A 25,823-nucleotide genomic window follows, 5' to 3' on the forward strand; every position below is an offset into this window, starting at 1 on the left:
TTGTCCGGAGAAGAAAAGGTGAGCGCTACCATCAGTCCTGTGTCATGCCAACAGTAAAGCATCCTGACACCATTCATGTGTGGGGTTGCTTCTCATCCAAGGGAGTGGGCTCACTCACAATTCTGCCCCAAAACACAGCCATGAATAAAGAATGGTACCAAAACACCCTCCAACAGCAACTTCTTCCAACAATCCAACAACAGTTTGGTGAAGAACAATGCATTTTCCAGCACGATGGAGCACCGTGCCATAAGGCAAAAGTGATAACTAAGTGGCTCGGGGACCAGAATGTTGAAATTTTGGGTCCATGGCCTGGAAACTCCCCAGATCTTAATCCCATTGAGAACTTATGGTCAATCCTCAAGAGGCGGGTGGACAAACAAAAACCCACTAATTCTGACAAACTCCAAGAAGTGATTATGAAAGAATGGGTTGCTATCAGTCAGGATTTGGCCCAGAAGTTGATTGAGAGCATGCCCAGTCGAATTGCAGAGGTCCTGAAAAAGAAGGGCCAACACTGCAAATACTGACTCTTTGCATAAATGTCATGTAATTGTCGATAAAAGCCTTTGAAACATATGAAGTGCTTGTAATTATATTTCATTAAAAGCAGTTTAGCAAACTTTTTGAAAACTAATATTTTTGTAATTCTCAAAACTTTTGGCCACGACTGTACAGTATCTGTGGCACAGCTAACATTCACCCTGCGGAAGCAGCTGAGGTTCATGGGTAAAGAGTTACTGTATGTTTAGTTGCATAAAGCATGTGCTGGTATTTTCTCCTAAGACATGCCACAAAGACACTGGTTAGGCAGCTTGTCATGCAGGTTAAGTTGCTGTTAGTCGGATTAAACAGGCAGAGAAAGCATTCAGACACACAGCGACTGATACGCCCAGAGTTCTTACCATCGCCTGCCACTCACACCACATCTCACAGGCAGAAGATCACACATCTGTAACAGTGCAATAACGTCACAACATGTTCAAAAGATCAAACACTGATGACGACGAACCTCCAGCAAAGTGAAGCCAATCACAATTCAGACGGCCGTGAACTTACAGAAAGCCAATCTAATCACATCTCAGCCTTTTAAAGTCAACATGAAGCATTGTCTGCAACCCATTTTACTTCCATAATATATCAAAATTAACTGGATTATACGAATTACAACCACCAGTGGTTGAATGTTTGAAGTTAGACATTTTCTTTGATTAGAAATACAGTAAAATTGCTAAATATTATTACAGTTTAATTTCACAATATTACTGTATTTAAAAAAAAAATCTAATAAATGGTGAACATCTTCCACTTCAAGCGATGCATGAAGTGTATTTTTCTTCAGATTAACATGTGTGCTAATGAACTGTGCACAATAGTATCAGGATTCAGGAATGTGTGTTAGGAAAGTAAACAGGGTGAGTTTTGATTTCATGTTGGCTTTTCGGATGAAGTTCTGATGGCAATGAACCACCAAAAAGAGTGCCATTAAACATTGAAAGTGGTGATTTCGTTAAACAATGCTAGGGGCATTAATCACGGTGGTGGTAGTGTCATTAAACGTGGCAGCATCGCAGCTCTCTCTCATGCAGATGCGGTGTGCAGTGAAGCAGGAGAGCGTCTGAACCTCGGGCCAAACACTGAAGGACTCCTGGCAGCTGCTGATGTTTCCACAACCGCTGGAAACAGATCTGTCTATTGCAGCATGTGGTTTCACTAAGATTATTACACACGACGCATCCTACAGCCAGGCCAATGATGACAATTCGTGTTATGAGGGAGAAATGTGAAATCCAGACATAAAGGTGTGTATATGTGTGTGTGTGGATGAAAGTCAATTTCGGTATTAAACACTAAACAGAAGACCTATGTTCAGTTCGGAGTTGAAAATATGGATGCCAGGGTCAAATAAACATCACAAAGTTGCTTAAAGGCATGATGAATAATAATAAATTAACACGGAAGATTCCGTTTTCCAAGAATAGAATTCAAAGACTTTATTCTTTCTCAGTGATCACAATGTTTCTTCTTTGGATACGTTTCTGTTCAACTTCAACAATGTTCCGCACTCTCAGATAAAAAGGTACAAATGCTGTCACTGGGGCAGTACCTTTTCAAAAGGTACATTTTTGTGTCTTTAAAGGAACACTCCACCGTTTTTTGAAATAGGGCTTATTCACATTATTTCCTACATTTAGATAGGTGGGCAAATGCATTTTTGTGTCAGTGCATGCATTGTTTTAGTTTGACTGGGTCGGCGTTAGCTTAGCTTAGCACAATGAATGGAATCCTTTGTTGCCAGCTAGCATGGCCTGAGTAAAAGTGATAAAAAAAATAAAAAAAAACCCCACCTAATTACTTCTTGTGGCCTGCGTATTCACAACGAGTACAAATAGCGATCCAGATTAACACTAGGCGATTTTCTAGGCAGATATTGACTTGGGACTATATTATGGGGAAGCACAGGCGAAACACTGCTGCTTAGGCGAAGCACTGCTACTTCGGAGCAGAGATATCACGCAACACATGAAATCCCACGACTTCCGTCAACATACCGGCGTGAATAGTAGCTGCCTGGCTATTTTCCTTACAGTACACGAATGGCGATGAACATGCCTGATTTTGAGAGAGACGAAGAGGGTGACTTCTCAGACAGTCAAGAACCAGAACCATACCTATTTGAACCAGAGTTTACAGAAGACGAGCTGCGTGCTTTGGAAATAGAACGACAGGAGGAGGAGGTTGCGATCGCTCAACAGCCCGAGGACGTGAGGATGAGAGCCAACATGAACTGGTGGTTTGAACGTGGGGGAATATGCCAATCTATGCCGACGGAAATAGAGTGTCTGTGCTGTAGAGAGTGGGACATGTTTTTGCCATTGATGACCAGGCTCAACACGTCAGATCAAGATGAGCGTGCCCGAAGTTGTGTCACATCTACAGAGGATTTCACGGCGCTGATCCATTCTGCAGTACTCAATTTTTTTCCGGTGTGACAAAGTGAACTGGAAAAAACGCCCCACGCCGAATGGACAGCTGTCCACAGAGTAAGTGATTATTTTAATCATGACGCATGTATAGATCGACCCATATTATACCTGTATTCACATAGAGTTGATGTTTTCACAGGCAATATAGGTTATATAGAAAGAGAAATAAAAGACAACTTACATGTGCACTTTGTTCTTCCTGTGCTTTGAAAATAGATGGGACGGCCGTATCTTTCAGACTTAGTACCGTCTTTCTGGACCCATATTCCATTTTTTCAAAGTAGTCCTCTGGTGCAAAATGTTCTTCGCAAACACGATACTGCTTTATTTTGTTGAGAGGCGTTGAACTACAGATCTCCAGAGCTGCTAGCCATTTATTTCTCAGTTCCACATTAGATGGAATTCTGTGAAACATTACATTCGTGTATGTCCTTTGCTTGTTCTCACAACCTTTTGCTATGCAGGTAATAACCATGTTTGCTGTAACTTCTCAAAATAAATCATCCAAAAGCGAAGACACTCGGTGCAGGTCACGCCGGTATGTTCTTCTTCTTCTGTTTTTTTTACGCGTTGCACGCCGGTATGTTGACGGAATTCGTGGGATTTCATGTGTTGCGTGATATCTCTGCGCCGAAGTAGCAGTGCTTCGCCTAAGCAGCAGTGCTTCACCTGTGCTTCCCCATAATATAGTCCCAAGTCAATATCTGCCTAGAAAATCGCCTAGTGTTAATCTGGATCGCTATTTGTACTCGTTGTGAATACGTAGGCCACAAGAAGTAATTAGGTGTTTTTTTTTTTTTTTTGGATCACTTTTACTCAGGCCATGCTAGCTGGCAACAAAGGATTTTATTCATTGTGCTAAGCTAAGCTAACGCCGACCCAGTCAAACTAAAACAATGCATGCACTGACACAAAAATGCATTTGCCCACCTATCTAAACATAGGAAATAATGTGAATAAACCCTATTTCAAAAAATGGTGGAGTGTTCCTTTAAGGTACCAATATGTACACGTTGGGTACAAAGGTGTGCCTTTTGAAAAGTTACCGACCCAGTGACAGCATTTGTATCTTTTTTTTCTGAGAGTGTGTTTCAGGAAGACAAACAGAAGAATTAATCATCTGAGATTTTTATGCAAAATATTTTAAGCCAAATAAAACATACAAATTTAAACATTAATATTATATCCATTACATGACATTCAAGGAAGGAATGTTTCAGGGTCAGTGCGAGTTAAGCTCAACTGACAACATCTGTGACAATCACAAAAAAATTATGTTAAAGGGTTAGTTCACCCAAAAATCAAAATTATGTCATTAATAACTCACCCTCTCGTTGTTCCAAACCAGTGAGACCTCCGTTTATCTTGGGAACACAGTTTAAGATATTTTAGATTTAGTCCGAGAGCTCTCAGTCCCTCCATTGAAGCTGTGTGTACGGTCTACTGTCCATGTCAAGAAAGGTAAGAAAAACATCATCAAAGTAGTCCATGTGACATCAGAGGGTCAGTTAGAATTTTTTGAAGCATCGAAAATACATTTTGGTCCAAAAATAGCAAAAACTACGACTTTATTCAGCATTGTCTTCACCAAATCGAACTGAATCATTTAAAACGGTTCACGTCTCCAATACGCATTAATCCACAAATGACTTAAGCTGTTAACTTTTTTAATGTGGCTGACACTCCCTCTGAGTTAAAACAAACCAATATCCCGGAGTAATTCATTTACTCAAACAGTACACTGACTGAACTGCTGTGAAGAGAGAGATGAACACCGAGCCGAGCAAGATAATGACTCGTTCACGAGAATCGGTTGCATCGGTTTTCAGATCACCAGTAGTTCTTTCGGACAGTTCGATTCAATAAACCGGTTGAAGAAAACGGTTCACCGGTTCTTTTGCGCTCGACGTAATGGCGTCATTGGCGATGATTGCCCTTGATTCAAGCCTTCGATTTACCTGGCCTCATAACATTAGCACAGAATCAGTTCAGAATCAATCACCAAAAGAATCAGTTCGGTTCAGGCACTCTGTGTGTCAGTCTGCTTCATGCTGAATCACACATGCGCAGTATCATCAGCTCCTCGGTTCACGAATCGGACACGTCTGACAGAAATGTTTCTTGACTCGTGAACAAGTCATTATCTGGCATGGCTCGGTGTTCATCTTCATCTCTCTCTTCACAGCAGTTCAGTCAGTGTACTGTTTGAGTGCATGCATTACTCCGGGATATTGGTTTGTTTTAACTCAGAGGGAGTGTCAGCCACATTAAAAAAGTTAAAACAGCTTAAATCATTTGTGGATTAATGCGTATTGGAGATGCGAACCGTTTAAAATGATTCAGTTTGATTTGGTGAACTGGTTCAAAAAGATCCGGTTACATCGAATGATTCGTTCGCGAACCAGATATGACTAACTGCTTTGTTTTGAACTCTCTCTCACAACAGACACGGAAGAGAAGACAATGCTGAATAAAGTCGTAGTGTTTGCTATTTTTGGACCAAGATGTATTATCGATGCTTCAAAAAATTCTAACTGACCCTCTGATGTCACATGGACTACTTTGAAGATGTTTTTCTTACCTTTCTGGACATGGACAGTAGACCGTACACACAGCTTCAATGGAGGGACTGAGAGCTCTCGGACTAAATCTAAAATATCTTAAACTGTGTTCCCAAGATAAACCGAGGTCTTACGGGTTTGGAACGACATGAGGGTGAGTTATTAATTACATAATTTCTATCCCTTTAACTCATTTCTTAATTTGCAAAAACTAAAACATTGTTTAGTTATACATTTATTATGCTTACTTTAGAGACTTTCTTTGTAAGTGCATTTCAGTAAACAGGCTTTTTACTGTTTTTTTATCGTTCCTATTTAACCTGGAACGTTTCTTTTCATATTTATTGTTGTTTTTATTATTATAAATAGAAATTAAAATATTATTAGTTTTGTATTAAAAATCTTTTTCATTTTATAATTCATAGGTATTTTCTACATGCCATGGATTCTGTCTACAAGCTTAATGGATTCAAACCCTCCCTCAGGAGAGTTGTTTGACAGGGGCGAGTGCTGGGCTTTCGTCCCAATAATGAGCTATTAATGAGGTACACAATGGACTGACACTGAACACCTGCCGTTTACACAGACTTTAGATGAGTGTGTTTCCATATTAGAGCTGATTGAGCTGTAGAAATGCATCATAATCAAACAATCAAAGAGAGTGCAAATGACATCCATTGAGTGCTTGACGTTCCCATCAGGTTTGTACAGACAACTCCATTTCTGTAGTTGCGTGCATTTGCCCTCAGGAAAAGTTAAATGTGCTATTTTCTTTTGAATTTCTATATTATGTTTCTATTATTTGTATTAATAAAGACAAAAAGACACACACAATGTCATACAGCTTGCAATCTGGTCATATGCTATATTTGTATTTTCTAGAAATATAATTTCAGATTGATAATAATATATATTTTATATAATAATATATATATAAAATAAGTATTTAATTATTTCCATTATGATTTTTTAATAATTATATTGGCTACACAATGTGCAATGTTTTGCTCATATGTTGTATTTTTACAAAGAAAATGAAATAACATTACATAATTATAATTCTAAACAATTGTATAATTTATTTCTAAAAGAACACAAATATTTATTCTTTTTGTGTGTGAAAAAGTCAGCATGTTGTTGGGAGTTTTTTCATGATTGGTCTTACCGGAGATAATCTTGGATCCAGAAACACAGACACCGTTGGAGCCGTCGCTCGTTGGTTGTGGTGGTGGCGGGCCAGCGGGTTTGGGTCGTGCTCGAGGGGTGGGCCTGGGGCGCAGCTGGGAGCTGTCATGAGGAGGTGTACCGGGAGGGGTGGGTGTTCGGGTTAGGGACGGTTCGACTTCTTCTGTGCTCTGAGGGGGAGGCTGGGAAGGAGGCTGAGGAGGAGGGTGGCTGGGGGCCTGGATGGGGGTCTGAATGCTGCGGCGGGGTGCAATGAGAGACTGTGGGCTGCTCAGGGCTGACGGCTGGTTTGGTGTGGCCTGGTTAGGAGCCGCTTTTACGCTCTGTTTGGGAGGTGCTGGCGCTTGTTTCTTTGTACCTGAAACCAAACGGTCCAGACATGATTCTACTGGCTAACTGATAACAAGGGTTAGTTCACCTCAAAATAAAAGTTCTGTCATAAATTCCTCACCTTCATGTCGTTCCAAACATGTAAGACCTTCATTCATCTTCAGAACACAAATTAAGATGTTTTATTTGTTGAAGCACTGATGTCACACGGACTATTTTAACGATGTCATAACTATGTTTCTGGGTCTTGAGCATGTCAGTTGTGTTGCTGTCAGAAAGCTCTTAGATTTCGTCTAAAACATCTTAATTTGTGTTCAGAAGATGAACGAAGGTCTTATGGGTTCGGAACAACATAAAAGTGAGTAACTAATTACAGAATTCAAATTTTGGGGTGTATTTTCCCTTTAAGGATGCACTGATTATGACATTTTAAATAATTTGCCTCTAATTAATTATAGCTGAAAAATGTCTAAATAAAAAATAGCTTTTTGTCAGAAATTATTTTGATTTAATTTAATTTTAATTGACTAATTTTGATTAAAAACAAAATACAAACATAAAAATCTGTCATTTTAAATGCTACAAGTGAACTAAGGCATCACAACATCGAAATGTATAGCTAGAGTATAAAAATGGATATTAATTTTGAGACTTGTTAATGATTAAATGTAGCAGTTTTTCTATATATTATTATAAAATGGATAGTTCCAGTCCTTAATTCTGATTGGTTGAGCCGCATTCGACACCTTTGTTTACATTTGTGTGTTACTCAGCATCCACTTTGTTGGAACCACAACTGTTTTCGAGGAACAACATTGTTTGGCGGAAGAATACTGTTTTTATTAATATCATTACACTTTATTTGCCCGGTTTTATTTTGTGTAACCTTACTACGTATATGGAATAACCGTTTAATAAAAGCAATAAGCCCCGTGAAGCTGTGATTTACAGTGAATTTATAACAGGTAAGGGGGTTTTAGTCTCTTCACTTCGTGTCATGCCTTACAACGCCCATTAGCTGTTATAAATTCACTGTACACCATGGCTTCAAGGGGCTTTATTTTAAAGATTAAGTTAGTTAAAGTATATGTACAAATTTAGGAAATAAGCATGCAAAATTGAATATATACATAAAAAAATATATAATATATACACAATATATACACAAATATACACAGTACTGTTCAAGATCATTTTTTATTTTTCTGATAAAGATCTCTTATGCTCACCAAGGCTCAATTTGTTATATCGAAAATAGAGTGAAAACTGTAATATTGTTTACTATTATTACACTTTAAATTAACTGTTTTCTATTTGAATATAATATAAAGTGTACTTTCTTCCTGTGATGCAAAGCTGAATTTTCAGCATCATTACTCCAGTCTTCAGTGTCACATGATCTTCAGAAGACACTCTCTATTTGATGCTCAAGAAACTTTTCTTATTATGTGCTGCTTAATATTGCGGTTTTCTAAATTTCATATTTATTTTATTAAATATTCATTTTATACATAATGATCAGTGTAAACCATCCTTGCTGAAATAAACTGTTAATGTATTTTACTTTTAAATGGAAGTATACTCTACATTGATAGATAACTATTAAAAAAAAAAAAAAAACTTTAATATGATAACCAATATATTGCACATCCCTAATAGATCTGAATAAAGATATGAGGAAAGATAATAAGTTCTGACCTCTGCGGCCCAAGAATGGACTGGGGCCCTTAGGACCTGAGGTAGGGGTCCCTACATTCAGCGGAGCGGGCGTCCCAGTCACAGCTCCCGGGCCGTTCCTCATGGCAGGGGGTGTGGATGCAGGATCTCGGGCGATGTTACTGGGGAGAGAAGGAGAGCAGGCAACTTCTTTCATGGGATCACACTGCAGGATGTACACACAGGTCAGTTCACATGCAGGGACGTTAAAATGTAGTGGTCCAAGTTGAGTTAATGACTTGCACTGAAAAGTTAATACAGATATGTAGTACATGCCTTTCATTTTTCACCCAAAAATGAAAATTAGACCGTGTTTTACTCACCCCCGAGGCATCCCAGGTGTATTTTACTTTCATTTTTCAAACAAATCCAGTCGGAGTTATATTAAAAATTGTCTTTGATGTTTCAAGCTATATTGTTGAAGTGAGTGGGTGTTGCATTGCTTCAATCTGAAAGAAGTTAAATAAAAAGCACCCTTCCATAACAAAAAGTGTCTCACATGACTCAAACAAAGTCCTCCTGTAGTGACTCGATGCATTTTTGTAAGAAACATATCCATATTCAAGACGTATTAATCACTTTAATCAGAGACAATTTATAAGAGACATGCCACTTCCTCAATCCTCAATACAACTATATAAGGAAAACCTGTAACGGCAAAGATAGCGGTTGTATGCACATGTCCCGCCTCTCCCGCTGGAAAGCCAATCATCTGCTTTTAACAGTCAAGCCGGGAAACATTTAAGCCTATCGTCTGGTTCCACTGACGTATGCGCTCAGTTGAGGAACCCTTGTGCATGTGTTGTAGAAGTATAACCTCTGGGGAAAAAGGCGTTTTAAACCTTATTTTGGGGCAAAGTCATCAAATTTTTTCAGCGATTTTTTTCATATTTCACTGCTGTTTCTATACATGCAGTTTATGTCCCGGTGACCTGTGAAAGTGCAGTTCTGACTCTGCCCATTCATTTAGATAGGAGCTGGTCTTGTTAGTCTGAAATAGCTGCCCGGAGGTGTTGCCAAGATTGCGGCCGAGTGGCACGACTTTCCTTAAAACACCTAGGATGCCTCGGGGGAGAAGTAAAACACAGCCTAATTTTAATTTTTGGTTGAACTAGCCCTTTAAGGAAAAACAGTTAGCAGTTTTTTATTCTGCATGCAGTGCATCTTCTCCACTAAAGAAAGAACAAGCAATAGAGAAAGACAAGGCAGGACACACAAATTTAAGCATCAGAGAATATTCTACAGAACAGAGACACTAGAAGGACTTTGGCCCTGATTGGGATAAATACATTTTTAGTAATTTTTAGTAATTTGATAGTAATTTGACAAACTATCCTTAACTTGAGATTTGAGTGGCGTTTGCTTCAATCTTCCCAATTGAATAAATCAAAAACAGGGAAAACAGGTTGGGAGACTTTTCTTTATCATATTGGCCAAGGTTTTTAATTTTTTTTTTTATCAAAAGCGTTTTGCAATGGCCTCCCTAAAAAAAAAAAGATGTGTAAAAGACAAAAGAAATTATTTAAATCCTACACACTATACCAGCATGCAAAAACTCAAAATAAAATTGTATTCATCAATGTTTAAAACTTTTCATAATTTACTTTTTTTTTTTTTGTCCTACATTTTCACAGTTAAATTTTTATGTATACATATATTATGTATATATAAGAACTGAATTTTTTTATTGCCATTATAACAACAGCAAAAACAACAACACAATTTTTTTTTATTATCTACATTATCCTGAATTAATCCTACATATATACTGCCCTACAAAGCAAAAAGGCAGTAACTACGCAGAGTACAGAACTGAGAAAAATGACTTAAAAGTTATCCTGTCACCCAGCCTAAGTAGTTACTGTACAAACAACTACCATTTTTCTCCAAAACGACACACATTTCAGATAAGATGTTTTGTCACATAAAGGATGCCTTGAATGTCATGAAAATGACAATAACTAATTTTTGACCAAAAATGCAGTTACTGCCTTTTTGCTTTGTAGGGCAGTATAGAGAGAAGGGGGGTTTACTCATTTTAAATTTGTCCCGGAAACTGTGGATTTTAGCAATGAGCATGTCTAGATCAAGGGTACAATGGTAATTGCTTATATCTTTGTGGTGATCATTTTCTGATTTCAAAAGTTTTTTGAAGCAAAAACAACATGAGAATGGCACGAGACGACGAGGTACATAACACAGCAACAAATGGCGGCATTTGATTTTTGCCATACAAGGTTCTCCTGAAAGGTTTATAGCCTTACTCTGCGATTGTACCCAATTGTTAACCATTCGACTGATTTTAAAGCAGTGCTTTGAAGCAATAATCAAGAGAATGGCACAAAACGATGTGCACACAACACAGATTTCAGCGGCCGACTCCTGATATCTGGCAGCGGTCGGCGAGGTGAGGTTTTTGCGGTCGCACCAATCCTTACCTGTTCTCCACAGTCTGCTGAACTAAAGGCTGAAGGGTCTGAGGAAGCGCAGCTCCCGCCTGCCCAGCCTCCAGACCCCTGCCGGTGGGCGACCGAGGGGAGGGCTCAAACACAGGAACCCCCCCGTCGTCAATGGGAGGCAGAGGGGGCTGGAAGGTAGGCGTGGAGTGCTGCTTTTTATTTACTGTGCCAGCTCTACGAGGGACGATTTCCGGCTGTTTGTTAGAAGGGCTACAAGGAAGAGGGGAGACAGCATGAAACACTCACACCAGAGAGTGACAGTGGGGTATTAGTCTCCACAGAAGGGAAGGAGGAGAAGGACAGGACCACCACCTGACCACTGGGACAGCAACCAGAGGGATGTGTTGGGAACGGATGAGATTTCAAATGGGAATTTAAGAATTCAGCATAAAAACATTTTCAACATATTAAAAATTATGTATGTATGTATATATGTATATATATATATATATATATATATATATATATATATATATATATATATATATATATACAACCTGAATTCCGGAAAAGTTGGGACGTTTTTTAAATTTTAATAAAATGAAAACTAAAAGACTTTCAAATCACATGAGCCAACATTTTATTCACAATAGAACATAGATAACGTAGCAAATGTTTAAACTGAGAAAGTTTACAATTTTATGCACAAAATGAGCTCATTTAAATTTTGATTTCTGCTACAGGTCTCAAAATAGTTGGGACGGGGCATGTTTACCATGGTGTAGCATCTCCTTTTCTTTTCAAAACAGTTTGAAGACGTCTGGGCATTGAGGCTATGAGTTGCTGGAGTTTTGCTGTTGGAATTTGGTCCCATTCTTGCCTTATATAGATTTCCAGCTGCTGAAGAGTTCGTGGTCGTCTTTGACGTATTTTTCGTTTAATGATGCGCCAAATGTTCTCTATAGGTGAAAGATCTGGACTGCAGGCAGGCCAGGTTAGCACCCGGACTCTTCTACGACGAAGCCATGCTGTTGTTATAGCTGCAGTATGTGGTTTTGCATTGTCCTGCTGAAATAAACAAGGCCTTCCCTGAAATAGACGTTGTTTGGAGGGAAGCATATGTTGCTCTAAAACCTTTATATACCTTTCAGCATTCACAGAGCCTTCCAAAACATGCAAGCTGCCCATACCGTATGCACTTATGCACCCCCATACCATCAGAGATGCTGGCTTTTGAACTGAACGCTGATAACATGCTGGAAGGTCTCCCTCCTCTTTAGCCCGGAGGACACGGCGTCCGTGATTTCCAACAAGAATGTCAAATTTGGACTCGTCTGACCATAAAAAACTATTCCACTTTGAAATAGTCCATTTTAAATGAGCCTTGGCCCACAGGACACGACGGCGCTTCTGGACCATGTTCACATATGGCTTCCTTTTTGCATGATAGAGCTTTAGTTGGCATCTGCTGATGGCACGGCGGATTGTGTTTACCGACAGTGGTTTCTGAAAGTATTCCTGGGCCCATTTAGTAATGTCATTGACACAATCATGCCGATGAGTGATGCAGTGTCGTCTGAGAGCCCGAAGACCACGGGCATCCAATAAAGGTCTCCGGCCTTGTCCCTTACGCACAGAGATTTCTCCAGTTTCTCTGAATCTTTTGATGATGTTATGCACTGTAGATGATGAGATTTGCAAAGCCTTTGCAATTTGACGTTGAGGAACATTGTTTTTTAAGTTTTCCACAATTTTTTTACGCAGTCTTTCACAGATTGGAGAGCCTCTGCCCATCTTTACTTCTGAGAGACTCTGCTTCTCTAAGACAAAGCTTTTATAGCTAATCATGTTACAGACCTGATATCAATTAACTTAATTAATCACTAGATGTTCTCCCAGCTGAATCTTTTCAAAACTGCTTGCTTTTTTAGCCATTTGTTGCGCCCATGCCAACTTTTTTGAGACCTGTAGCAGGCATTAAATTTTAAATGAGCTAATTAAGTGGATAAAAGTGTAAAATTTCTCAGTTTAAACATTTGCTACGTTATCTATGTTCTATTGTGAATAAAATATTGGCTCATGTGATTTGAAATTCCTTTAGTTTTCATTTTATTAAAATTTAAAAAACGTCCCAACTTTTCCGGAATTCGGGTTGTATATATATATATATATATATATATATATATATATATATATAGTATTAAATTATTATTTATAGTATATTTATAGTATATTTATAGTATATATATATATATATATATATATATATATATATATATATATATATGTGTGTGTGTGTGTGTGTGTGTGTGTGACAAGTTATATAGTTACGCCACAGAAACAAAATTCATACTTATTATTCACTCAACCATTTCTTTAAAAAATGCTAATTTATTAAGGATCGCCCCTACTGTGTGCTGCTCTGAGACCCATGATGGCTGCTATTAATAATAGGCAGTAAATTTCAATATAGTGCACACTATACAACTGAATGTTGCATCACCAAATTAAAAGATATTTATACTATGAATTTACACCAGTAAAGGACAACAGACTTTGATATTTTATATTTTGCCACTAAATGTAAGTGCAAAACCTTGAACATTTTTTATGTATGCTAAGCATTGTACCATAGTAAAAAAACTTAAGTATTCATTCATTAATGTTGAATTAATTTAAATAAAGCTATCTATCTGTCTGTCTGTCTGTCTATCTATCATTCATAAGTATAATATATACATGTATAACGTGTACAATAATATATAGGTGTAAATCTTAAACATAAAAAAAGTTTCAGTTATTATTTTAAAATATTTCACTTTTTTTCAAGTTGGTATTGTATATTATAAATGCTATCAGCTCTTTGACAAATTGCTTGGTCGCTTTGGATAACAGCGTTACCAAAATACATATCTGAAAAAATTGCTAAAACGTCAACTAAAATTTAAATGAAAATGTACAAAATAAAAGCGAATTAAAATATTAATAAAAACTACTATACAGATATTTATAAAAGTCATGTTTACATAATATGTGAGTGTGTACTGTGTATATTTATTATGTATACATAAATACACACATACAGTATATATTTTGAAAATATTTACATGTATTGACATTTATATATTTATATTCTTATTTTATATTATATATAAATATATTTCATATATAAACATTTTCTTAAATATATACATGTGTTTGTATTTTTTATAGATCTTTTATATATATACACACAGTATACACATATATATTATGTAAACAATTTTTATTTTGGATGCGATTAATCGTTTGACAGCACTGATATAAATACTAGTAAAATAACACCGGCATTACTTCAGCTGTTTATTAATGAAGCAGTCAAATCTCTTAGAAACATTCAGCTGAAGGACTCTCCTGTACCTGAGGCACAGAAACATTCACCTTTTCAAGCTCTGAGTGTTTGGTATGATGGCCTGCAGGAGTGACTCATTCTGAACATACCAAACCAACACGACGGGACTGAACACTTCCTGCTTTTACTCCCTGAAACACTAGAACTGGAGTTATAGAAACTAGAACTGCATTTACTAGAATACAAATAATTACATTTGAACCTTTCATTCCCTTTAATGCTGCATTAGCGCTTTTGAAATGCAAGTCAATAACCTGAATTTGGCACCCATTTCATAATCATGAAATATAGCAATAATGCGTTTGTACATAGCTATGAGCATAAAGTTTATTTATTTCAGAAAGCATACAATAAGCAACGGTTGACAAAAAACAAAGTAAAACAAAAAGCAAAAAAAAAAAAAAAAGCCAAACAGAAAATCTAAAGAAAAATGAAGCAAAACCACAAACAAACATGGCTGAGAAAATTGCATGTTGTCTCATGAAATGAATACAAATCTAAACAGCCCCCAGCTCTGGTCTCAGACTGTCTGCTTTGACTGTGACCGACTCACTGGCCACTACATAGGACGCAGACACTACTGTGGAGTTGGAGTCATGTCTGTAAACGCGGGGATGAGACTTGTACCTGTCTTTGCGGGCTGTGTCAGAATCGAGCGACCCCTGGCTGCTAGGGCGCCTCCTGTCTATGGTCCCGGCTTCTAAGTCAGGGGTCCCCGGGCACCCAGGCATAGCAAACATGCCTGAGACATTGAAGTCCACATCTGAAGAGCCAAAGAGCAGAGGATATTAAGATCAGCCATGACTGAGTAAAAGCAAACTGATCTTAAAAAAAGACAAGCTTCGTTCCAAATTCTAAACAATCCAACATTTACAGACATATTTCCAGCACAAATATGACATCATAAATGATGCTGCTTCTTCTCTTTGCTCCAATCTGAAGCACTGCTTGCATCTTTTATGGATAATGCAATTCCATGCAGTGTTGTTACAGTTAACTAAAATTAATTCTGAAACTATTGCTAATTATTTGCGTGCAACTGGAATAAAGCTGATAAAATAAAATAAAATGTAATAAAAAAAATATTAAATAAAATTAAAAAGCTCAAACAACTTTAAACAAATTTAACCCCAAAAGCTTAAAAAAAAAATGCTGGCAACAAACTGAAATAAGTTTATGTACTGAAAGTAATAAAATGACTAAATTACAACTGAAAAAAGATAATAATAACGAAGCTATATGAGAATAACATTAAAAATTAATAAAAATGACAAAAGCACAAACATTTTTGGTAATAAACCTGGTACTGAATTTTGTACAAATATTGCTATTCCATGTTTTATTATACAGACAAATATAAACAGACATATAAACACATATATCCAAAGTCGTTTTGGATAAAAGTGTTTGCTAAATACATGCATGTAAAAAAAATAAAATAAAAAAACTTAAAATAAATTTAAAATGAAACCAAAAATAAAAGTTAAAATACTAAAAATAAATACTATAAATACTAAAAAAAATCTAGATGGAAGATGAAGTGAAGCTTTGGTTGAATATCAATAGATTTTATACCGTTCTGAAAAGTATTGATAAAAATAGTTCAAACTAAATGTAATATTTATTAACAAGTTCTTAGCTTTGCAACTGTTCAATGCTCATGAATGTAAAATTGTACTTCGCTGCATCTGTTGTGCAGGCATATGATTATAAACAGTTATTTACAACTGCATTTTCAAGTCTGACTTCTTTTCCAAGGAGGGAGCTGGAAATTCCATGCTTGAAATTTCCGAGCTGTAAAAGGCAGAAACAGCAAGCAGCATATTCAGCTATGAGCATTAGTCAAATCTCCAGTGCACTTCTCCTAAGCATCACATTTAGGATATTAGGCGTCTGTCTGCCTATCTAGACAGTTAAAGCTCACTAGGTTTTCTGCAAGGTAGTCTTACCTTCAGGGAAGAACCAGCTAGCATGGTTGATTATCAGCTCTATTATAGACACCACATGGACGGAGGTAGTAGCTGCCATCTCAGCAAGGCTTCTAGAAGAACAACAAAACTGTAACATATCAAACCATTTCAAAAGAAACAGAAACTAGTACAATCAGAATGTAAATTGTAATGTGAGTGGATTGCTCTTGGGTTTGAGTCTCACCCCTCTGTCTTGGCCCACAGTAAATTGGGTCCCAGTACGATGGCGATGTTGCTCGCGGTCATCTTATTTACGTCACTTTCCAGAGCAAGCTTTGCAAGAAACTTCACCAGGTACCTTCACAGACGCAGATTAGCTTGTTACGATCACAACAGTCATTCCGAGTCAATGCTGAAAGCTTAGTGTAGTAACAAGCTGACCTAAAGTTGTTCTTGTGCGCTTTTGGTAACATGTCACACACCACCCACAGCGCCTGAAGCCTCTTATCAGGATCAGAGACGCTGCAGACCACAGAAAACAAGAGGAAAACAGAGAGTAAAAACTTCTGCTGTATCTACACACACACACAAATCAGAGTAAAGGAGAGCTCAACACATGAGCTTATGACCACTGACATCAGCTCTTTCGACGCTCCACCCTAAATGACTGTTACACATGATCACAGCTTCAGAGATGACTCATTATATGGGATACAATCACAAATGGATGTGTCATCACCTATTTAGAATGTAATACTGAGACGTTTCCTCAGGCAGCATTTTAGTTCAGTGGTCAAGATGTCGAAGATATGAAATATGGCAGTCCTCACAAAATATCCAACTGATATAATGTAAACCCTTCTGAGTTATTTTAATGTAAGAGGACCACAATGAAACTCTAAGCTATTACAGAAACTTCAGTGTATTTATACTAGTGCTGTCAAGAGCGTGTGTCACATATTTTGTTGTAGAAATCAAAACACTGGAATATTTACAGCAGGGATCAAATCTGACGACAAAGCAAGAATTTTATGTGAATATATATATATTTTTTATTTTGGGTTGTATCTTGCATTAAACCGAGTGAAATCTTTATCTATTTTTTTTTTATTAATGCATTTTTATTTAGCAAAACTGCTCAAAAGTGACAGTGAAGACTTTTACAATGTTACAAAATAAATAAATGCTGCTCTTCAGAGCTTCCTATTAATCAAAGTGTCCTGAAAGACGAAATGTATAATAGTTTACACAAAAATATTATTTTTGAATGGTGGTATATCTTGAATTAAAGCATTTAAATGACTGGTTGTTGGTTTCGATAAAATATGACTGAGACAGAATTACTAAATTAGTTGCTCTACAAAATGAAGTCATTTGGTCAGGCTGGGCTAAAATAAAACCTCAAGTTTCTCACTTCTCACCCCTCCCTGCTATTTATTGTTTGTTTGCTAATATGGTTTTATGCTCATACCTAAATTAGTCATGCAAGATTTTGTTAGTTATGCAAATTAATGTGCAAGGTTTGATGATACAAAAGCACTGAAGTGATGGACTTTGATGTATTATATGTGAATGTGCTTTACCTCGAGGCTTGGATCCACTCTTCATACAGCTGGTAGGTCATCAGAGGTTCAGGCAGCTCCCTCAGGTAAGATTTCAGGGCTCCTAAATAATCATGGGAAAACAAAAGCAAATCCAAATGGATTTGCAAACCCCTTAATTCTGTTGCAACATGAAATGCAAAGTGGATTTAGACTCAATTATTTGGCTATAGAGGTGGTACTCTTCACTCTGGTGAACAGAACTGAAAAGTTCCAGGTTTCAAAATAGATCAACGCCAGAATTCCACAACCACATGTTTTAAAATCAAACAAATCCAGTCTCGTTTGAAATTTTGGGAGTCATTCTAAATACAGAGATGCTAAAGATCTCTGTAACTAGCTGCAAACAGACTATGTCCCTTTACAGTGTTATTTATGAAAAAAATGTCTGGTACCGGCTACAGCGTGAGGGTCAGAGTAAAACTCCTCCAGTTGGGAAGTGGAACAGTCCAGTGCCGCCTTTAACTTCTTCAGTTTTGAGGCTCCGGCAGCGATACGGAACAAACCCTGGCACGAAAGGAAATGTTGTAAACACACAAGGCCTTTGCAACGTGCAGTGCAATCTAAACTGAGATGCTCATGTTTAAAAAATGACTGGAAAGGCTGTTTTCATATGTGTCAGTGATGGTTTCACAGGGAAATGATTGTCTTGTTTCACTGCTATTATTAGTCTGTCTTCAGCCAAGAAGCAGAAGTGAATCAGTAGACGTCTCTAACACAGATACACTGCCAACAGCGTCGCTCTCACAAATCATCAAGGTCATCCAGACCTATCCATCCATCCATCCATCCATCCATCCATCTATCTATCTATCTATCTATCTATCTATCTATCTATCTATCTATCTATCTATCTATCTATCTATCTATCTATCTATCTATCTATCTATCTATCTATCTATCTATCTATCATCCATCCATCATCCATCTATCTATCATCCATCTATCTATCTATCTATCTATCTATCTATCCATCCATCTATCTATCTTTCTACCCACCCATCCATTTATCATCTATCAACCATCTGACCATTCATCCATCTAATAATTTATCCACCCACCCACCATCATCCGTTTATCCATCCATCTGTCAAACCATCCATCATCTATCATCCATCTGCCCATCCATCCATTTATGTATTCAAACATTTGCTCATCTGTCCATCAGTCCATACATAAATCCATCTATTATCTTTTTATCATCTATCAATCCATCCATCATCTAGACACTCACCCACCCCTCCATCCATCCATCCATCCATCTATCTATCATCCATTCATCCAACCATCCACCTATCATCCATCTATCCATCCATCCATCCACCTATCTATCCATCCACCAATCCATCATCTATCTATCCCCATCCATCCATCTATCATCTCTTTATCATCCACCCACCCCTCCACCCATCCATCATCTTTGCATCTATCCATCATCCATCCACCCATCTATCTATCTATCTATCTATCTATCTATCCATCCATCCATCCATCCATCCATCCATCCATCCATCCATCCATCCATCATCTATTTCTATCTCTACATCCATTCATCTATCCATCCATCATGAGACAAGGAATAAAGACCAAATATTAAGAAGATCTTGCCTGCTAAATCAACACACCTGTGAATTTATGCAAACATAAAATGTTAACTTGCACCCCTCTTTTATTTGGAATTTGACACTTATGCAACTTCAGTTTTGAAATCCACATAAAAAAAAAAAAGTGTCATCCATTTAAAATGGGTCCTGTACAAAAGTGCCCTTTGCAAAAGGCAAAAATATTGACCACTTCCCTGAAGATCAGAACTGTCTGCCATTGTGTGTGCAGTAACAAATTGTATCAACTTCCCCTCTGAATGAAAACCATCTTGTCTTTTTATCTGTGGGTTCTCATGAGTTGTTTCACAGCGTCAGATACCTCTTCCTGCATGCCGGTTTCCAGCAGCATCATAATGCAGGCCTCTATGGGCAGAGCGATCTCTCTGCTAGCGCGTTTCAGATGTTCTTCCAGAGCCGTGCCAAACGCTGGCTTCTCTGTCCATTTATCTGTCAGATGATGAGATGAAGTGAGAATGATTTGTGTTATGGCAGGAAACATTTAAGAATCATCACTAGGTGGATGTGTGGAGCACAGATTCTGTAAGTCAGGATGATTTACAGTGTGAAACAGGATACATTACAGTGCTGGCCACCAGGAAGCCTTGAAAGAGAAAGAATGATTCATAGCTTGATGACTAGCCAGATCTTTGGGTGAATCTCATAAAAACATATCTCATAAAAAAAATAAAAAAATAAAATGGATCTTTGGGTGAATCTCATAAAACCTGTCAAAAAACATGTTTGGGTCATATCTAATCAAAAAATCACAAAGCACATTCCCCATAATATTCTGCGTGTTTAATTGCTATTAATAAGGTCATAGTTTCAGAAGTGTGAAGAGTAAATATCACACCTTGCTGTGACTGTATGGTGGGCAGGACGCTCTCGATGGATGCCAAAGCTCTTCTGTGATATTCAGCTTGAGCTTCTAACAACTGTCAAGACAAATACAAAGAAACTTCACTCTTTTTCAATTTTTGTCTGAGAAGAGGAAAAGCCGATGACTCAATTATCTACTAATTTCCTATACAGTTTGTACAATACAGTATATAGGCAACAGCTTTATTCATTCAAATGAATTCCACTGACTGGATATGATAACTACTAATGTACAGTAGAGCAGGAAGACCTATGAATACCACTGACCTTTGACCGGTTTCTTACTGATAACCAGTGTAATACTTCCTGCATCATTCTGACGCCTTATTTGCAAGTTAAATTCATTAATCCAGTATAAATCGAACATTATTTGTCTTATGTGGTTAAAGCCTTTAGAAACGACTTACCAACACATAATAGCGAGCATATTCTCCTTCCTTGGAGGAAAAGCTGTACATATCTGCAGCCACTTGATCCTAAAGATAAAAAGAGATCAGACTAGACTGAATGTGCTACCCAAGGTCACCTAGAAACCTCAATACAGTCTGACTCATACCCATACCTTGCATATTTCCATTTTGTTCTGAGCTTCATCCATCTCCTCCTTAAGTATGTCAACTTTGGCAGCCATTGCTTGAGCATTTGCAGCTGTCGGAAACGCCTTCGTGGCCTGCTGATACCTGTATAATTTAAAGTATTTTCGCTATAGTTCTTAGCAAAGACATTTATGCTCACCAAAGCCGAATTTATTTAAATTCAGTAAAACGTGTAATATTTTGAAGTATTATTTCAATTTATATTAACCGTTTTCTATTTGGATACATGTTAAAATATAATTTATTCATGTGATGCAAAGCTGAAATTACTGCAGTCTTCAGCGTCACATGTTTGCAACATTACAAACATCTTTTACGGTCACTTCTGATCAATTTAATGCATCCTGGCTAAAATACTATATAGTATATATACCATAGCAAACTATACACACCTGGCTTTTGCAGAATCAAAATCCAACACAAGCTTGGCTAAATGTTTCCTCTGCTTCAGGATGTTAGGAATATCCACCTTTAAGCACAAAAACAAGATAAGAAACCTACAGCGTATGTTTAAAAGCAGGTTATTTGTATGTCTTTGGCTTAACGTACCTCCGTCAGCTGGTTGAGAGGCTCCAGAAAATCTCTCTCCAGCTGAACTTCATGTTGGCTCTGCTCCATGGCCAGTTTGTTTTCAGCATCTCCACAGACTTCCATCATCTTCCTGTAGATACAATACCAGTAACAGTTAACATCACGCTGCCTGGTCGCGTTTGTGATTCTTGAATACTAAACCGATTCTAATAATAGAGCCGGGCATCATGGGCAAAATTATTTTCACAGTATCGTTTTCCATATCATTCGATATTGATTCCTATCACAATATTGATTTTGAACAATTAATGAAGGAAATGCAATCCACGTGTATGTTAGATCTTGAGAATGAATGATAAGTATACTCCACAGAATCTCCACTGATTCTGTGTTTATGATTTATTAGTATTTCACAATGCACAAATGTTTACAATAAATAAAATATGCATTTAATAAGCTACCATTAATTTAGGGCCTGTGTTTATGATTTAACAATGCAAAAAATATATTTTTAAATAAGCCTAATTGCATTTATTTATAAGACTTTTAACAATTTGACCAGTCTTTTAAAAGGTGATTAAACTGAAATCTATTCACAACAAAACTTTTTTGTCAAAAGGTGCTGCACAACCGAACTTGTATATTGTATAAATGTAAACATGGTTAAAAAATAATAATAATAATATCAAACACTCTTGCTAATCTAACATTATCAACCAACCAATCATCATCAAGCAGCATGAGGTCACATTTTCCATCATGAACAATAATAATTGAATGTCCCATCACTCTATTATGAATTTCACTGGACTACCAAATGTTGTTGGGTAATAATGATGCTTCCACTCTATATTTTCACAGATCAGGCTCGTAAATACACTGCCTGCCTGACAAAACAGATGACTCAGGGATGTTTGGTCACATGTCTAATGAGAACAGAAACCGTCCCTGAAAGCGCTGTCTCTGTTTGACTCAGAGAAGAGTGAATGTTCAAAGTTCCCTCATTATTGGTATGAATCACAGGTCAGATGGACCAGATTATGGAATCGTTTTCGAGGATACGTATGTCTGTCAAAGGGTCAGAGAGTTCATAAACTCACCCGATGAGGGACTCGTCTCCGAGCTGACTTCCTCCATCCAGCATGGATTGTGAAAGGGCTGTGATAGGAAGCTTTTTCTAAGAGGAAAAAAACTATTTAGAAGTGTGCACTTTGGAGGGAACTGGAAATGTAAAGGCAGCAGTTACTTACATGTCTCTTGTCCATATCTGAGCCCACGTTGCTCTGCAGACACATGATCATCTTCTTGTGTACATTATGGGAGACCAATCGCATATTTTCAAGGCGCCGCTCAATCTGTAATATAATGCGCACATTTGATTCAAATTTAAAATTCACAAGGATTCCAAAAGGAATGGAACCAATAGTAGACTAATAATCATGGTCACATGTACACCTGTTCTGCATTTCCTACAAACGCATGTTAAAAACCATTGCTTAATGCTAATTCTTTCGTAGGGGTGGGCGATACACTGGTAGATATGACTAACGAGTAGAAATTTGTCAGCTGACAGATTTTGGACTATCATCTCGATCACGGTTACATGCTCACTTCACGTTGCTGTGCTACTGTCATGAAAGTCTATTGGTTGCACATGTTTTTAGGTGTTGCGTTTAAAAAATAAGTAATGTTAAGCCGCTGAAATGCAATCAGCAGTGAAAGAGAACTCTCATCTGTTTCTGAGAGGTGCATGCATGTGAAGACAGTGCTCATCGAGCATGGGAGTATTGAAAAGAGTTTGGTTTTTTTTGGCATTTTTCTTGACCGGACAGTGGAGAAATGACAGGAAGCGAGTGGAAGTGGAGAGGGGGGATGAGATTGGGAAAGGTCCACAAGGCGGGACTCGAACTCGGGACACCCGAAGCACAACTTTTTTTTTCAGGATTCTTTGATGATCAGAAAGTTCTAAATTTATTAGAAATATAAATCTTTTGTGAAATTATAAATGTCTTTAATGTCAAATATTGTGTTATTTTGAAATCTTATCTTACAAAATTACCTTTTCTGGGAAAAGCAGAAAAATTGAGCTTTCCAGTTGTTTCTCCATTGAGCAGTCATAAACACAGGTGCTGCAGAGGAGACTGGATTGGAAAGGCTTTTAAAGTGGACAATATGGTTAAAGAATTAAAACTACAGTGAATGTGAGGAACCATCTGGGCAATGCTGCACTGTGGCTACATTTCTGCACTGTTCCAGTAAAAAGTGGATGGCACACTTGCTGCACTTTAGCCCATACAAACAGCCTAAATTTAGAGACAGCTAGCTGTTCACCTACATCTTAAGATTCAAATGTACAGTATTTGTAGTTCGCACCTCCCATCTGATTCTTTTCTTCCTCAAACCCTGGCCTCAGTGTGTAGATTTTGATGCATTTCTTAAATTAATGTTAAACTAAACCCCCTTCAACTTTAACACCTTCAGGAATGCTAAATATTTTTACGGTACTTTCGGAAGAAAATTAGGCCAGTATCAAGATTTGTTTCGAGTTTGTACACCATCCACTTCAGCAGTAATGGCAGAACCGTGTCTGTTCTGTTACAGCTGGCACTGAAAGCTGCCAAACTGGCTGACTGTTTTCTGACTGATTTCTTTTGTCCTCACATGTATGCGCAAGAGGCGAATCCTCAAAGTGTGCCTGACAGTCCCATAAATAGCTTCAGACAGTCGCAGTGGAACTGAAACTCTCCGCGTGAGGTTCTCAGCATCTCAGAGTCATGCTTTTGTCTGCAACTCAAACACATTTCAATAAAAGCTCACCACAAAGACACAGGAGAAATGTAACCGATGTATGAAACCTACACTCTGCGCTGTTTATTTTTGCACACACTGTCTCACGGCCTGTGTTGCTTCAGAGCCTAAAGAAATCATGCAGATCAAATAATGCTGCAAACATGGCCACTGAATTAGAGCAGTTCGTCTTGTCACAGTTTGGTAGTTTACAGCACTGCCAAAAATCTAGATTCATATCATCAAATGGTTAATCACCTTCTTTCATGATTTACAGGAGGGGGTAATTCATTTTTCACATAAAGCCTGGTAGGTTTGGACAGTTTTTTAAATAAATTAAAAAAAACGGCATTTTGTATTTGCTTGCATTATCTGAGTGTAATATAAAAATTGGTTTGATGATCTTAATCTTTTAAGTGACAAATATGCAAAAAATAAAAAAAAAGGAAGAGGGGGAATAAAAACTTTTCACAGCATTGGTGTATGTGTATATACACACACACACAAACACACACACACACATACTCAGATGCACATCTTAGAAAAAGGGTTTCTGACCTTCCCACTCTTTTTCTATAAACCAGCGATCAGATTTCAGATCTAGGTTTGTTAATGGAAGGAGGAAAAGGGAAAAATGACGAGGAAAAGAGCTGCATTAAAGATGTTCTGCTTCCTAGCAAAGCAATAATTCAAGACAAACAAGAAATGATGACAAGGTGTCACCGGCCTGTCGCAGCACTCACACTGCAGGGGTCAAATCTCCCACTGGAGCCATTTACACAATAGCCGCGTTTCCACTATCGAGCCTAAACTGGGCGTGCTAGTGCATGCCAGGGCCAGTCGCGTTTCCACTGTCACTTTCGGGGCTTGATCGTGCCTCGCCAGGGCTTCCTCGGGGCCAACGACCAGGGTTTTTTTGGCCCGACGTAAACCTTGGGCCAAAGCGGGCCAGCTGGGGCTAGAGGAGGGGTTATGAACAAAGGAGTTTCTCCGCGTCTGGAGAGCGTCTGCGCCGCGGATCATTTCAGAAAGATAACAGCTTTAACACCGGTATTAAAGACTTTTTTAAATAAGTTGAGCTCAAAACTCACTCTTAGTTAGCAGCAAGTGTTTGAAATAACTTGATCTGATGTGGATTATAATTAATAAACAAGGCAGAGATATTTATAAGCGATTTAAAAGACTATGCACGCTAAACATTAACATTACCATAGTAAACATGGTAAATATGACCGCTTGAAGAAATCAGACGTCAGCTTCTTATTCTCTATCACAATCGTGTATTTATTTAGTAACTTATATTATCTGTCACAAGCCTCGTCTCGAGAGTTATAGCTCATGTTGCC

General features: G+C 37.7%; 1 protein-coding gene across 2 annotated transcripts in view; it reads right to left on the bottom strand.

The window, feature by feature from the left end:
• Window positions 1-679: 679 nt before the first annotated feature.
• LOC132141634 (rho GTPase-activating protein 17-like) overlaps window positions 680-25,823 on the bottom strand; it is a 33,911-nt gene continuing 8,767 nt past the window's right edge. Inside the window, exons 3-20 of one of the 2 annotated variants that reach the window (XM_059551328.1) lie at window positions 22,941-23,045; window positions 22,791-22,867; window positions 21,709-21,820; window positions 21,552-21,628; window positions 21,126-21,243; window positions 20,971-21,039; window positions 20,538-20,619; window positions 20,004-20,131; window positions 18,476-18,587; window positions 18,063-18,144; window positions 16,921-17,001; window positions 16,724-16,837; window positions 16,519-16,610; window positions 15,197-15,332; window positions 11,218-11,448; window positions 8,762-8,901; window positions 6,714-7,091; window positions 680-952 (exon numbers count right to left, since the gene is read on the bottom strand). In XM_059551328.1, the coding sequence (XP_059407311.1) occupies window positions 945-952; window positions 6,714-7,091; window positions 8,762-8,901; window positions 11,218-11,448; window positions 15,197-15,332; window positions 16,519-16,610; window positions 16,724-16,837; window positions 16,921-17,001; window positions 18,063-18,144; window positions 18,476-18,587; window positions 20,004-20,131; window positions 20,538-20,619; window positions 20,971-21,039; window positions 21,126-21,243; window positions 21,552-21,628; window positions 21,709-21,820; window positions 22,791-22,867; window positions 22,941-23,045 (2,142 nt within the window). In that variant the 3' untranslated portion in view covers window positions 680-944. The remainder of the gene's footprint in view (window positions 953-6,713; window positions 7,092-8,761; window positions 8,902-11,217; window positions 11,449-15,196; window positions 15,333-16,518; window positions 16,611-16,723; window positions 16,838-16,920; window positions 17,002-18,062; window positions 18,145-18,475; window positions 18,588-20,003; window positions 20,132-20,537; window positions 20,620-20,970; window positions 21,040-21,125; window positions 21,244-21,551; window positions 21,629-21,708; window positions 21,821-22,790; window positions 22,868-22,940; window positions 23,046-25,823) is intronic. The other variant, XM_059551337.1, reaches the window with a different exon arrangement.

Source organism: Carassius carassius, chromosome 1, assembly GCF_963082965.1.
Source record: "Carassius carassius chromosome 1, fCarCar2.1, whole genome shotgun sequence".
NCBI lineage: Eukaryota > Metazoa > Chordata > Actinopteri > Cypriniformes > Cyprinidae > Carassius > Carassius carassius.